Source organism: Pteropus alecto, unplaced genomic scaffold (genome assembly GCF_000325575.1).
Source record: "Pteropus alecto unplaced genomic scaffold, ASM32557v1 scaffold98, whole genome shotgun sequence".
In the NCBI taxonomy this organism is placed as follows: domain Eukaryota; kingdom Metazoa; phylum Chordata; class Mammalia; order Chiroptera; family Pteropodidae; genus Pteropus; species Pteropus alecto.
In genome coordinates, this window is record NW_006443570.1 from 14812641 (window position 1) to 14829102 (window position 16462).

The window sequence follows — 16462 nt, forward strand, 5'->3', positions numbered from 1 at the left end:
TCCTGCTGAGAGGACAAATGTAGAGAGTTTTCTGCCCTGAGATGCATCATCCCTGTCTGACCAGTCATAGCTCGTAAGTGTGCTCACTGCAAAATTGCTACTGCAGGTTCCAAAAGCAGCATATTTTAAGTCCTCTATATCTGAAAGGGAAATAAGACCCCACAATTAGAGGCAAGCTCACGATTTAGGCAAAATGCCCTAAACTCTACAGAAGCAAAATGTCTAGCATATTTGATTAGTTTTATGCTATGTTGGAGTTAACTAAATTTAGAACTTGTACTAAAATTAAAGGAGTTGGGCTGTAAAATCTGATCTTTAAAAATCCACATTAGCCTTGAACTGGCATTTATATTTAGCTACAAAGAGTCTTTTTTTTATTTTGGATATAAGAATTACTAAAAAAAAAAAAAAAAAAAAAGATAGGTTCATCTACCAATGTGTATATATACTGGTTGGTATGAGAATAGGGTTGTTTAATAAACTGTTCACTTATTAACTTTAAAATGTATTTATTACAATATTTCCTGCTTAAAACATCTCATTCACCTTGACTTTGTTGGAAAACGATCCTTTAAAACACGGTCATATAAAATGTACATGAAAGCTAATTAAAAATTGACAATTTCTCAAAACTAAAGTGAAAATGTTACCTAAACTTTAATCGATTATTGGGAATTTCTGTCTCAAGCAAGCCCAAATATAAGATTTTAATTAAACAGTTACTTACCTAGTTGTTATTTTGGTCAATATGGACGTCATATTGCTGTGATGGAGTATGAGGAAAGAAAAATCGATCTAATCTACTTTAGCCCCTAAAAAATAGAATCAAAGGTCTGAATCCTGTTTCTCTTTCAAGTATGTGTCAGCCCCTCATTTGAAGAAGAGGAAAAGGAAGAAGAAGAGGAAGAGGAGAAGGAGGAGGAAGATGATGAAGAAGAAAGAAATGCTGGGGCAGAAGACTCATTTTATATCCTTAATATATGTTTAAATAATTTAGGAGGTAACATAAAACAGCAGAAAGAATGTAGGTTTTTGATTTAGACAGATCTGCATTCAACTCCCAGCTCTGCCACTTACTACTTGTGTGACATTAGGCAAGCTACTTAACATTTTTTGACCTCGGTTTGCTTATCTGTAAGATGAGGAGAAGGCCATGTACTTGGAAAGGCTGTGTTGTGAAGATTAACTGATAATGTGTGTAAAGTATCCAATCCAGTGTGTGGTGAGCAATACATAATAGCGATATTTGTACAACATAGCTGCCACCAGCTTCAACTGGACATTTAGTTGCTGCTTTAGGGCCTAAAATGAAATTATTTCAAAGCAAAAATGAAATATCAACTCATCATGTTAGTGGTCTTACTAGGGAAACTTTCTTGCCCATTTTCAGAAAGCAAAACCAGCTGAGGCTGAATAACTCTGTACATGACAGCAGGTAGAGAAGCCACCTCTTCAGCGGCACTGTCCATTCAGTCTGGCTGACGTGTGTTTAGTTTCATTTTAGTCAATGTATATGAGGCAAGAAGGCCAAATAAAAGACTCCCTCTCTGACAACCACAAACATGGTTTACAGGGAAATTCTCAAAAGTTCTGTGACCCAGATTTTCATAATAGGTGAACCAATACTGGGTCATTTCATCTTTCTTTCACAGCAATACTGCATAGGTTTTATGACAGTTAAGGGACTCCTGACATTTCCATAGCTCTTCTAACAGTATTCATTCTTTTTCTTTCTTCTTTTTTCTCTCCCTCTGTCTCTCTCCCTCTCTCAACCCTATTAGGAAAAGGGTACTAAATTAATAATAAAAGTGAAAAACCTTAGATGTACAAAAAGGCCAACCACTGAAAAACAGAGAACTTGCAGAACAACAGTATATTTTAAAATTCTGTAAAATAAATGGTACCCTTCAAATTTTGGCTTATTAAACAGAAGGGAAAAAAGATTTGGGTGAAAAACTTATAGTTTAGAATGAATAAAACAAAACTGTAGGCATAATGCTTTCTTATTCTCTGGCTGTAGTGTTGTTCAGTTTTCCCTTCAACTTAAAGGAATCAGAAAGTACCCTGCCTCAAATGAGATGAAATTCAATTAGGAGACAGATGCAGTTAAACACAAGACTAGTCTTTCAGGGGTATATTCAGAAGAATGTTTCAGTTTGGATTTTTACTATTAGACCCTACTAGAAAGCTCTTCGAGGGAAGCTATATTATAAACTGCTCCCAGAATCTACTAAAAGGGTAGCAATTTTCCTAGAGACCAAAGATAAATTTAATGAAAAATTAAGCTCTAATTCCAACATCACAACTAAACTGCTATGGTAATAAAAAGACCTTTTTGTGTAATTATGCAACAAGAAAAAAAAAGCAAGCAAGTTTTTTTAAAAAAAAAACAACAACACAGAAATCATTGTAGTATATATAATCAAGTAAAAGACATTATACTAAGGGATTATCTTAGTTGAAGAAGTATTTTTATAATACTAGAGGTCTTTAACAAATCTTACTTTTAGTACAAATATAAGCATAAAAATTTGGCTTTTGGAGTAACTCACAGAAATAACCAAGTGAAAAACTAAAAAATAAAAGACTTAAAATATTTTATGCTTAAAAAAATAGTAATAAAGAGTAAAATATGTAGGATATACTAACATCAAGCCTCAAAGTTGATTTTTAAATTTCACTTTGCTTATTTATTGGCTACTGCAGTGTAAAAAAATAATTTACTAAAGTGCAATTCATTTGAACACATAAAACTGATATTACATAGGAATGTGAGAATATTGTATTCCTAAACCTTAGCATTTACAAATAATATAAAAACAGTAGTATTTCTTGGCATAGTGGATATTAGTAAGCCATTTTCTAAGAAAATATGGTATATCAATTCCCTGAGGATAAGCTAAACCAAGAAAATTCTTCATTTTCCATGTTAACAGTTCTACATTTTCTAAGCAGCCAAATTATATGTATTATTGTACAGTGTTCCTAAAAATATCAAAGATTCTGTAAAACCTACAACATAAGTGATGAAAGCCCTATCTGGAAAAATAATATGGAATAACCTACATTTTATTTTGTGATCACTGAAGTTACTACAGATGGGTTTTCAATTTGATAGCTGAATTCTGAAAATTGCTCTTGAGAAAGGAAAAAGAAAACAGTGAATGGATGCAATAAAATGAATAGAGACTCACTACTCTATTTCCAATTCTATTGGAGAACTCTGAGGCTGTGCTAGGCTGAACTGCAATTGCACACAAATATGCCAAATTGTGTGCTTTAATACACGTATTTGTTTGCAACCAGGAATGTCCTATTACAAAGGCTAAAGGAATAAACTATACAATCTGCTTTTCATCTTTCATCCTGGATCTCAAATCACAACATAGATTTCTTGCTTATGCTAGCAAGTAACCCTATCACAGTCTCTTCCATAACCTCTATTCAAATCCTTTCTGAACAGATGTTGTACATGAAAACAAGGCATTTCTTGGAACAAAGGATGTGAGCTGCCATTACAGGACACGGAAGGCCATACCAATTCCCATGGATATGTTCTAAAGCTGTAAGCATATGCCCAGATGATTAAGAATTACTGACTTTTGAGAAAGGGGTTTGGAAAAGGAGATACATGCACAAATTCCACTATTCCCTAGTGTTTTATATAGCAATAACAATGTTCAATGGACTGAAAAAGAGTCTTTAAAAATTAACTATCTTTTAATTTCCAATACTGATTTAATTCAAACTTCATTTACCAAAGCAAACCATGAAATATTTATACATTTCAATTTCTTTCCACCTCTAGCCCTATTCTACCCTCTGAGATCAGTCATATTCACATTCCCTAATAATTACAAAACCTGGTCTGTGTCCTGTAAGTCTCAAATACCCTGATGTGTGTTGTTGAAGAAAACAGGAATGAAAGTGATCACAGTGTAAGTATGACACGCTATAAAATGCTGCTGTATAACTGCCTTCCAGTGTTTTCTATCTGCAAAGAAACCTTCCATTCTTCATTTGTACTGGCTCGTATCAATCAACGGTTTAAATGCTATTCATGTTATCTGTAAGCACATGCAGGTTGTGTGTCAATGCTTTAAGTTCAGTTTTTAAAAAGTGGCAATCTTGTGGATAAGTTTAAGTCAGAGGAGGATGGAAGGCCAAGAAATGGTGTCAGGATATACAGTCGGTCTGCTCATGGTCATCATTAAAGATTTCATCAAAAAAATACCAGATGAGCACAGAAGATGGCTATGCAAGGGAGAGGGTAGCACCCAGGACACCCTCCAATGCATATGACCCTCAAAAGCTACTGGGCCAGCATTTTCCAAAACAATTTATCAAAAATATTCAACTAATGGAAAAACAAAGCTAGTCCTTTAAGAATAATTTGATTCTTTGAGTTAATTTAGGATTTAGCCCAGCTTCTTTGATATTCCCAGTGTCCTCTTCATGTTCATTTGCTGCTTTTAAAAATCAGCAGGGATTTAAATTTGAACAAGAGAGTGATTGTAGAATATAAATACATTTGTATAATTTCTTAGGCACTGATGTATGAAGTCAAGTACTAACCATATCTTACTCTACTTGGTATCGGGGTTAACAAAACATAATATTTTGTTTGTTTGAACCTATAGCCTAGAGTTCAAGTCTTTATTGAAAGTTTATGTTATATTATTAAAACTTCCTCCCTAAAAAGTAAATGTTACTCCGGAAACATTAACTGTTCAATTTGTAACTGTGATTATGTTTTATGCACAGTTATATTCAGTCCTTTTCTGCAGGCTGCTCAGAAAAATTCAGAAAGGAATTAAAATAACGGCAGTCCCAGATGGATCAGCCTAGTATTAGGTGATTCCACTGACAAAGGAATTCCTTAGCCAAAGCTATCACAAGATTGGTTTTATATTTGGCACACACACACCAAAAAAATCCTAAATAAAAGGCAGCTGGTATTATCACTAGATAGAGTCTACGCCAAGATCTCTTTCTTCCAAATTAGTTAGCAGCACACAAGGTTTCTGAAACCATTATTCAACTATCCATAGCATTATGCTCTGGAAAACATGGTATTTTGAATGGCAGACTCAGCTTTCCTTAGAGTGACTCTAAACTCCAATGCACGGCTTTTTTCTTTCTCAAATGGCATATTTCAGATACTATAAGTGATCTCTCAGGAACGCTATTCAAAATCCTCATCTTCAATGGTTTAATGTCTTGTCTGACTCAAATTTTAAAAAAGAACAAAGAACTAAAGCCTCAAATCATAAGAAAAAAATGTAAACCATGGAAACGATCCTTTTTTCCAAGGTTTGTATTGGCCTTGGGTTTCTGATCTGTAAACAATAATATTCCCAAGGGTTTTTGCTATTATTATACTCTAAAGCGGCAAAAATTTTTTTTTTGAAATTTGGCCTACTCTTGCTAACTTTTGTGAGTCTTCTAGAATTATTTTCTTAAAAATGAAAATGTTTAAATCTTCCTTTGTCTAAGACATCCCTTAAACTCATTTTAAGAACTTGCTTTATGGACTAAGTCAAAACAACTGAGGGTGGCTTCATAATACATTCTGAAGTTGGAAAGATAATGTGGCTCTACAATTAGAAGATGGAGTACCCCATTTCAAATTCAAATCAATTTCAGTCCTAAAGACTTCCTGGTATCAGCAATGAACACTTTCCATTAGAGAGATTATCAATTTAAATTCAGTTTACATTAACTGTGCTCAGACATCCATCTCGATACCATTAGATAGTTTATTTAAAATTAAATCTATAGCTATCTAGTTATTAACAGATGTGTCCCTCTTCCCCCAGCACTCAAGGCTGCTCCCTCGCTTTCCCCATCTCCTTACAGTGTAACTCCTAGTGGAGACAGGCTCAGTGAGCCTTACTAATCAACAAAATCTACTCAGTTTCTTCACTAAAGAAAGTGAATTTTCCTTCTAATATGTAAAATATTGTAAAGTTTATACTTTAAAAAAATATTTAAAGTTCTACTTTAATCCAGTGCCATGTTAAAAACTTTTATCAGTGGAATTATAAGGGGAAAAGGCTAAAATGTACCAATACTTTCTTAGGAGAAAGGTATTGGAGGAAACAAAACAGACAAAAGGAAAAAACCCTCTAATCACAGGAGATGCTATTCCTTTGAACTTGATATGAAACAGGTATTTCTTTGGTCTAACCCTGAAAAAGTACAAATTACACACATCCCCACACTTTCAAAATATGCCAAAGAATGATTTATTAACATAGGACTTACAGATCACAAAAGAGAGTAGTACAGAAGAGCTGGAAAAGAAGTCATCAGGATAAGCATGCAGATCAGTATTTGCAGAGGGATATACCAAAGCAAGTTCAAAAAGGCACATTCACACAGAAAATGTCTAAATTGAAAAAAAGACATCAGAAAAGCAGCCAAAAAAGGTGGTGGTGATGGGGCGCTGATTAAAATACAAAGGTTTCCAATGTCAAAGAAGAGCTACTTTACAGGTAGGTAGGTAGGTAGGTAGCTACAGAAATCTTGCTAACCCTTTGAGTGTCACAAATGAGGGTAAGTTCTTGCTGCCAACAAAACCAGATGATCTTAATGACTGCACATCAAGATGCTTCAGTGCCAGACAGATTAAATTTAGTGGGGGAACAAAAGCAGCCTACTTGAAATTATACTCAGCAAAGGCTCAAAGGGTTAAATGTAATAATATGCAGCGAAATCAGGCAACATTATTAGTATTATCTACCTTCCGTACAAAGAATTATAGCAGAGTTAAAAGAGACAGTATCCCCTTCAGAGTTAAGTTAGGGTTTCTAAATAGGATTAAGGTCCAGAGATAGGAGTCTACTGGTTTTATGCTCTCTTCATTAGTCCACTTCTAATTTCCCCAACAAGAAGTACCTTTAACCCTCAAACTAAGAGAGCAAGAGATACTGTGGTCAACTTTAGGATAAGGTAAACCAAATTGCCTTGAAGAAGTCCCTGACATTTACCCTCTACAATACATGTATGCAGCAGTTTTGCTCAACAACAATATAGCTCATTGGTTAGCCTCAACCCCTTTTAACAACCGCTCTAAGGGGATACTGCTCCTTTCTGGCAGAAGGTTTACAGATCAAAAGGAGGAAACAATCTGCTTTTGAGAATATCCTCAAACTGAAGAAACTTGGCTTGAACATTACAGGTTCCAAGGCTGGAAATGTTCCAAACATACATAAAAGAACATGGGCACAGCAGATTATTTTAACAGGTCAATCAGAACAAACTCAGTCAAAAAAACCAACCTCCCTTTCCCAAATAAAATGGGGACAGGGTGAAGACATCCCAAACTCAGATTAGACTCATCTCATAAAGACATCTAGCTTGGCACTGTGAACAAATATAGATTCACTTTCAGAAAAATAGCTTCTAATTAATAATTTCAGAGTCCAAAGGCTAGTTTACTTGTTATGAGATTTTAAAATAAAAATCAAATATTGTTGTTCAGAAAAATGGAGCACTTTGCAACCAACTGCTGTGGCTCAAGCAGCTCATACAAAAAAGAAACAACATCACTATCAAACAAACAGCAGCAAAAAAGAAAAGAAAATGAAAAAAAAAATTGAGGAAAAGGACAAAACAAGGAAGTAGACAAGGGCACAAGGAGCTCTGCAGACAGCCCACCACACTTGGAAAACGCCTAAGCAAGTAGCAAGGCGAAACACACAGTCTCTGACAGCTGCTCCTCACTCAGCACCCTGTTTAAGGACTCCTTCAGCACGTCAATAGCCAAAGGATGGACGCGACTTTGTTTTCTGACTTACCAATCTGAGATACGCAAACGTCATAACACTTTACAATTTCTGCCTGAATCTGTAAACTTAGAAGTGTGTGATGTGTCCCTCTCTGGTTTAAAAAACAATAAACCCTTCATATGCGCAATAAATTTTCTAGAGTAATACTGAGATATGTCTCATTATTAAAGGCCACAAAATAGGTTTATCTTTCTATATACATATCAAATAACAAAACAAAATATAAACTAGGACACTTGGGAATCTAGTTTTTACGACGAGGAGTTAAACTAGAGAATAAACTGCTACATGTAACTCCATATAGAATTTTAAGAGGGCTCTCTTATAAGATGTTCTCAAACATTTTATGAGAAAGTGAACAGTTTACCCTATTCTACCATCTACAGATTTGTTATACTTTAATACTTCCAGTAATAGAGTTAACACTAAAAACCGTACCTGAATTCCACTGACAACTCATGCCCTCCTCCTTGTCGGACCCTGGCCCACAGGACATCCATACACAAGCTCTTACCCTTTTCTTCTCTTGTAGGGACGAAGCAAACTGCCATACAACTGGCTAGTCATTTTTACTTGCTTGACCCAACAAGAGTCAGTTTATGTAAACCAAACAATACTATACTGGCAGCTGCCGAATACAGCCAAGAGAAGAAAAAAGGAGAGGGAAATGGTGACCTCACTCAAAAAAATGGAGGAACATCACTAACACTGTAAAAGTCTATAAAATTTCTGGCAATGTGGGGTTCATTTAGCAGTGGATTTTTATATGCCTCTAACACCTAGCTGGTGTTAGATTTGAAAAATAAAAATATTTTAGCTATCCGATCTGAGTTCCTTAGTATTCATGGTATCCATACATCCAAATATACCTAGAATCAAATGTAACACTGCTTTAAGGGGACTGGCAACAAAGAGGTTAATTATTAAAAGTTCATAAAGGTTAAGAGCCAGAGCCCTACTCTTCTGTAAATCGACACCCACAGAACCATCTTTGAAATCTACGTCACCATCACCAGAGCAATCTCACCAATTCCTCACCTGCGGCAGGAGGATGCTGGCCACTAACTGTTGGTAAATCCAAAGAGCTATCAGACATGACATGTTTAAGATCTCCTCCCACATCAGCCAGTTTCATGTCAAACTGAACAGAGAGTGCGTCTTCAGAGTCCTCCTTGCCAACACTGCTGCCACCAATGGAAGGGAGATCCAAGGACTTCACCGAAGCAGAGTCTTCTTTGGTGGGTCTGAAAGTCACTGCTTTCTCTCCCAGGGATTTGTCCAAGTTCATGGAAGAAAACTTATTGGAGTGGAAGTCAGCAAAATCGTCATCGCTTTTTCCCGAAGGAGTATTATCTTTCAGTTCCTCGACACCTAGTCCAGATCCTTCCAGGGAAAGATGTTTGAAGACATCGTATTTGGTAGATGCAGGAGCTGAGTTTTGTCCAGTTTTCACTGTGCTGCTCGAGCTGCTGGTTAAAGGAACAGGACTAGCTTCCTCTTTAAGGGCATCATATTTGTCATTTGACTTTTGCTCAGATGAAATAGAGCTGTTACTGAAAGCCATAAAATCTGCAAAGTCATCCTGCTCCCCAACAGATGCTGGACTAGAATATTCCCCGAAAAGGTTGAACTCTCCAAACTCATCAGCCAAACTAGAAGGTTTAGTTGATGCCAATGCTGTCGCAGCTGCAGCAGGTCCTGTTGACTGTGGTCGTGTAGAAACAGATTTTGATGCACTAAATGCAGCTGAGAAAGATAATGGTTTCTCGCTGCTGCAATTAACTGAGGAAAACATATCTAAGTCTGCTAAGTTCAGAGGATTTTTCACTTGTGTTTGCTGTTTCTGTTGTATAGCTCCTGAGGGGAAGGCTGCTGGAAAAGTTTTGTCTTTTGATGGTGGCTCTAGTGGTGATATACTATCGGCAGTTTTAAAATCGGTGAAACCATCATCAGTTCCTGCAGATCTGAATTCTGCAAAGTTTTCTCCTGAAAGAGAAAACACAACCAAATAAATAAAAATGCTGAGCTGAAAACCACATGATGCACAGCATATTAAATGACAAGCATACTTTTATAGATTTCCCTCACTGGCTTGATATAATTTAACCACAGTTTAAACCCTACCAAATACTCCTATAGAAACTACATATTTGTTTCCAAACTGAAGGCTAATCATAGGAAATAAATAAAAATCAAACTGAGAGCACCTATCATTTTTCATTTGCTCCTTTGGTGTGATATGTCTCTTGGTGCCAGATCCAAAAGCACTGCTCTCAGGACTTTTTCTCAATATGGCTACCCATCCAAGCATATAACAGAATAAAAAATCAGTGCTGGAGGTTACTGAAGAGAGACATATTAAAACAGTGGCCCTTTAAGGATAAAATGTATTACATGGTGTTCAAGCAGGAAAAATATATCACAGGTACCAATAAAGTATTACGAAAAGTCTAATATTTAGGATGTACAATACTTTGCTCAACTAGGCATGTTAAGCATATCATCAGATACTGTGGTCTTGCTCAAGTATATGGAGGCATTAATTTGAAGGCAACTTCAATGAAAAGTTTTGAAAAGGTATCTACTTATTTGCAAAGCATTCTGGCCAACGGTACATTGTAAAGCCGCTTCTCCCTGTACTCTCCAACAAATAAACTGAATTTCACAGAAAAAAATCCGTGAGTGCTTGGGTTTTCTTAAAATTGGCCATCTTATTGCACCAATGAGAGCTTATTCTTATTAAAATTAAAAAGGATTTGAATAAATACCAACTCTATTATTAAAACTTCCAAAGGATATGATTTAAATTTTAGCATTTATTGTTCTACTCTTAGGATGAGGTTACTGACACAATTTTTTAATTAATGTTTTAGGCAAAGAAAATAAGTACTAATGTAGTTCTCATAAATAGTTAAATAGACTCAGTTAAGATGCTGAGAAAGATCTGGAGCCATGATTCTTATTAGATTTTTTATTCTTTATTATCATAGCAATGTTATCATTCATAGGTATGAGGTTAGGATGCAGATGAGCTCAGTTTTCTAATGGTGTCTGAAGGTCTTCCTTTATGAACTACAAAAACGTACTTAAAGTTGTAAATTAAAATTGTTATTAAAACAATACAGACTTTTAAATATATTGTGCTTGTAACATGATATATACATTGATGTATCATATGAAATAAGCGCGGAAAACAATGGAAGCTGACTGTTCCTCCTAATCTGAGATACTTAACTATTATTTACCAGCATAAGTCATCAACATAGAGAAACCTATTTAACATTCTTAGGGAAATTTTAGAAAGAGAGGAAAGCATTCAGAATTCTTGTATTTTATGTTTGTAAGACGTACCATCAATAAAACTAAAGTCAATTTCACAAATTGACAGGAAAAACAGATTTAAAACTTAAAAGAAAATCACCTTAGTACTTTAGGCAAGTATGTCACTGATAATATTTGCATTATTTCTGTAAATGAAAATAAGCAGCCAATTTTGTCAGAGCGTAAATTTTTGATGTGCTGCTTTGAAATATTTGTGAAATTGACAAGTTTTGCTTTGTTATTTTTTGAAATCACCACAGCAAACTAAACTTACTGATGAATTGTAAACTTTTCCATTAGAAATGTAAGCTGGGTGAAAGGGTTAAAAAGAAATAAAAATGGGTAGGTTTACAAGTTCAAAAACAAAGGGAATTTTCGGGCAAATAATTTAGTTGCAGTTATTTGAAGCTTGCATATCAGAAGGTACAATAAGCATATTACTTCACTGACAGCTCTTCTGTCAGCTTCTGAATCTTCATAAGTTTCCCTAATTGCCACTTTTTAGGCCCTAAAAGCATTTCGAAAGAGATCACTTTTCACTAAAACTTCAATAAGAAGTGTCGCTTCTCTATATAGAATATTTTCCTCATAGACTTTAATTTATGGTTTAAACAGTAGGGGTAGAAAAAATGAAATATTAGTAAACTCTGTCATGTAGTAACTCAACAAACTCGCAGCTCCGAACATAATACTCTAAGAGTCAACATAAATTCTAAGATACTAACAAACTTTGATGAAATTAGGCCAGTGTACTTTAAATGCAAGTAGAATATATTCTAAAATGAACGAAGTTGGCATCTCTACTTGGAAAGCCTTACCGTTAAAGATAGTAATGAAAGTAAGCAAACAAAAACGGCAACAACAATCTAGGATTCTGTTAATACAGTACTGTAAAAGCAGAACTAAGGTGTTGCTTACATTTTGGTGGCATCACTGCCTTTCCCAGGAATAACATACATATCATACTACACAAAGAACCCTGATATCAAACTATGCTCTTTGCTCCAGACTTGTCTTGCCCAAGAATTGATGAAAGCATTGCTGGGAGTAAATGACAAATTAACAAGTCAAAAAATTCCTCTAGGGCTTAACTTTGTACTCCTAGTACCTAATATAGGCACAAAGGAAGAAATAGTTATTATATCCTAAAGTCTTGAATGAAACACCAGGAATCATTTCTAGAATCTAAGAGCTGTAAGGGACTGAGCATTTTCAGAAGAGGTGTTTCCTTTCTTAGAGATATTTAAGCAGTACACTCTCTACTTTAACTTTCACATATACCTTACCTTGTCTATATTCTCCTCCCATCTCTCCACTCCCATCCCTATCCCCTGGGCAGAAGGGTGAGAACAAATGATTGAAGGATGTTCCAAAATTTAAGCATTCAGTACACAAAGGTAGATAACCACAAACAGAACTTTCAGTCTTTACATATAAGGATCTCAAATTATCGTTCCATATTCTTTTCCACTCTATTTAATAAGTGCTTCTATCAGAGATGGGAACCACATATGCACAAAAACCCCTCTTACTTCATCTTTCGATTATAACCAATTTTGAAAATCTTGAAAAGTAAAAGACTAGTTGCTGCCTTTTGTAGTCCACAGATTGCTGCAGAGCCAACAGTTCAAGTCTCACTGAACGTTAAAATAACTGAAAGTAGTCACTGCCCTCCATTTGATACAGAAGTCTAAGTTGGCTTGAAGACTATCAGTGAAAAGAATGCACTGTTTTCAGAGAAAACTGCATTGATTTGGGGTTACCCCTAAAGGTTAGAAAATAATTCCCAATAACTGCACCACACTTTGCTTCCTTGTAATTTATACACGCGCACACACACACACACACACACACATGCATTGATTTGGGGTTAGCCCTAAATGTTAGAAAATAATTCCCAATAACTGTACCACACTTTGCTTCCTTGTAATTTACACACACACACACAAACACACACACAGTGGGGTGGGGGAAGAGATGGGACGAGGGGAGGAGGGGAGGAGGGGGCGCCGGGAAAGGGAAAAGGAAGTAGGAGGGAGGAGAGAAACCCTACACACAATAAAATAATGTTCAGGAGTGTCACTGAAAGAATCATCAAAGATCTTTCATTAGAAATTGAAATAATTTATCCATTTAAGGAATCAAAAACTTACCTAAGGATTTACTTTCTGTTGTCTGTTCAAGTTCTCTGAAAGCGCTATATTTATCACCAGGCTCTATGATGAAAAGACAGAAGCTCAAGTGAGGTTAGGAACCTTGAGGTCACAACTCAAGAAAGCAAGCAGACTGGGTTGCCCAGACACACTCAGCATGTGGCATAACCATTTTACACATTTACCATAAAAGTCCAACACTAAAAACAAAGATTTACATTAACAGATTTATGAATTTACGAACTGCTGTTACCTCCAAATGAAACAGTATTTTCAGAGGACTTGTCAGTTGCAATTCCTTTAAACACAGCATACTTATCCATTGACGTTGATGCTTTAGTTCCAGGAAGTGGCATCAACAAAGAAGGGGCACTAAAAGAAAAAAGAAATATTTCTTAATGACTAGAACATTTAATCCTTCCTTTATCATCAAGTAAGAGCTTAGAATTAAAGTGGCAAATAGGTACCTAGTTAAAACTCATGATTCCCCGTTTTAAAACTAAGAAACTATATATATACACCACAAATGACTAAAGATAACATCTTTTTCCTTGAAAAAATATACTGAAATAACACCCAACCAATAACTCTTTTCTTGATTATTTAAAGGGGGGGCAGATCCACAATGACCATCTAATCATCTCTTTAAGCCATAAAAACCACTGGAATGGCAGTGGAAATAGATTATAGAATGATGACCTGCAATTTTAACCTAAGGTCTATAAAACTGCAAAAGCGAACTGCTCCAAAAAGGTATATCCAGTATTTTAAAGTAAATTATGTTAACCTTAATAGAAATTATTCTTTAAAATGGGGTCAGAATGCGGAGGTGAAATAGTTAAGAAAAAAATCTATTTATAAAATGTTGTTCGAGCCAAGATGTAAATCGTTTTTCTTTTGATCATATTGCATTGCTTACTGGCAGAAGTTCACACATCTGATAAGCAGCAGTAGAGTTAATACAATTTGCATTTTTACAAGAATCACATCAGCGGTTCCAGAAGCTATCTTTGTAGCAAAACAACAATCACTTCAAAATTAGATGAAGATACTTTTGCCTGTGGACATATTTCTCCCTGGATGGAAAAACAGTGTAATGAGTAGTATATGTGTGGGTATTCTTGGATGGCTAAAACACATACTATAAAAGCATTGCTTTTTTCTCCCCCTCTCTCTTATCAGACCCAGGCAGCTCCCAAGAAGAACAACCTTTACATATGAATAACTACATTCCACCACTGGTTTGTGTCATTCAATACCGCACACACGTGTGATATAAATGGATTTCTATTGAGTTCTTTGCCGCAGAGCAAAAATCTTTCCACAGTCATTTAAATCTTCTTATCAGTGGCCTCCAAGCAAGGTAAGAAACCCAACTCTTGCACATGCATGCTAATGGGGGACCACAGTGCTTTAGGACTTAGTGTTATCAAATATTATAATTTCACAACACTACATATTTGATCTTGACAAATAGGTCATCACCTATACATTATGGGTGAATTTTTTAAATTTTTACAAGTAATTAAACTATAACTCATTGAACAGAATGTTACATAGGAATAAAGGTAATTAATGTCTTAGGAAAAACACAAAGCTGAACGATCTATTTGTTTTTCATGACCTGCCGACTTTAGCTATGTTCTTTTAAAGCCCATTGGTAAAATCTTCTAAATGTGACATTTAATTGAATATTATTAACTTTAAAATTGTTTTCAAAATTGAAGAAAAATGGTGGCTCTTTAGGGTAATGAAGTACAGCTGACTGAAGTCAACAAAATTCCATTCAAAAAAGCTATGACTCAGATTATAATTTTACACATATTACAAATGAATAATTCATTCCAGTTCTTCCTCTGAAATTATTTTTAAAAAACCAAACAATAATCACTATGAAAGTGTTTATGCCAGTTATATAAAGTAGTTATCTGTTCTGAACATGAAAACAGTTATTTCTACTTTTTAATACTAATGAAAGATACTCAGTGAGAGAAGCAGAGTGTTTAAAATTTAAAAACATGAATTTTACTGAAAGATGATACTGTAAAGAATATGTATTTTGCTTTTTCTCTAGTGAATCCATTTATGTTTTATAATCACTCCATATGTCTGTGGTAGATGGTTTTACTTAGTTGCTCAATATACCCATTTAAAAAGCAAAATAAAACTAACCAACTCGAAACCCCTACACTTTAATCCTTTTGAACTATTCAGTCATCAGTGCACCATGTCTGCCTTATTTATTATTCTAGGCTCCCCAGTGCTTGAGACATACTAAGTATTTTCTGAATGGATAAATAAATGATACTGCCGTCTTCCTTTCATGTCCCCTTTCATGCCCACTTATGTGTTAGTTCTCCTTTGACTTTGACATCCAGTTCAATATTGAGTCCATCCAATTTCTCAGATACATCCTTTCAGTATCTGTAACTCTTAAACCCAGAGTACTTCTCATCATCTCACAATAGGATTACCATGGCAGTTGAATTTATCCCATACAGTAGTAGGAATCACTTTCATCATGCCATTTGTTTCTAAAATGCTTTATAGATTATGCCACAAATCATAAAACACCTCACGACTGGTGCCACCCCTAACTAATGTAATTTTTTCAGACTAACAATACTCTCCACTCCAGCCTACATCTAATACCTTACTTGTCTTCATCTTCTCCGACAAATGCCCATTTTCTGCTTAAAAATACTGCGCAGAGTGGTCCCACCTAGGCTTAGCTATTCATATTTCAATTTAACAAATATCCTTTTAAAATAAACTCACAATATGTAATATAGATTATCATCAATTAGGGAATTCATTATATATGCATACACACACATTTAAGGACCAATCCTGAGAGTTTTATCAGATAATATAAATACCTAGATAAAACTAAGCTTCTTGAGAGCAGGAACTGTGTTTTTTGCTTTTGTATTTCTAGTGCCTACACTAGTGTCTGGCCTATAACAGATGCTAAGTAAATGTTTTTGAATGAATAAGTAAGCAATGAGTGGATTCTTAGACATGAGCAAAATGTTTTCATGCAAGGAAAGCATGGAAGTAGTCAAATCAGAACTGAAAAAGAAAAATCTGCAAAGAATGGCTGTATATGAAAGTAAACTATTATGTGGAGATAATGTGACACAAAATTGCTAATACTCCATATATCTCAAGCTTGGGCACCATCTTATTAAAAAT

General features: G+C 35.2%; 1 protein-coding gene across 9 annotated transcripts in view; it reads right to left on the bottom strand.

Moving 5' to 3' along the window:
* SYNRG (synergin gamma) overlaps nt 1-16462 on the bottom strand; it is a 69566-nt gene that overhangs the window by 19820 nt on the left and 33284 nt on the right. For 5 of the 9 annotated variants that reach the window (XM_015599322.2, XM_015599321.2, XM_015599327.2 and 2 more), the window contains 4 exons: nt 13521-13639; nt 13268-13330; nt 8832-9779; nt 3-140 (listed from right to left, as the gene is read on the bottom strand). In XM_015599322.2, coding sequence (XP_015454808.1) covers nt 3-140; nt 8832-9779; nt 13268-13330; nt 13521-13639 — 1268 coding nt within the window. Of the gene's footprint in view, nt 1-2; nt 141-8828; nt 9780-13267; nt 13331-13520; nt 13640-16462 lie in introns of all 9 variants that reach the window. The other 4 variants (XM_025041549.1, XM_025041548.1, XM_025041550.1 and 1 more) reach the window with 2 other exon arrangements.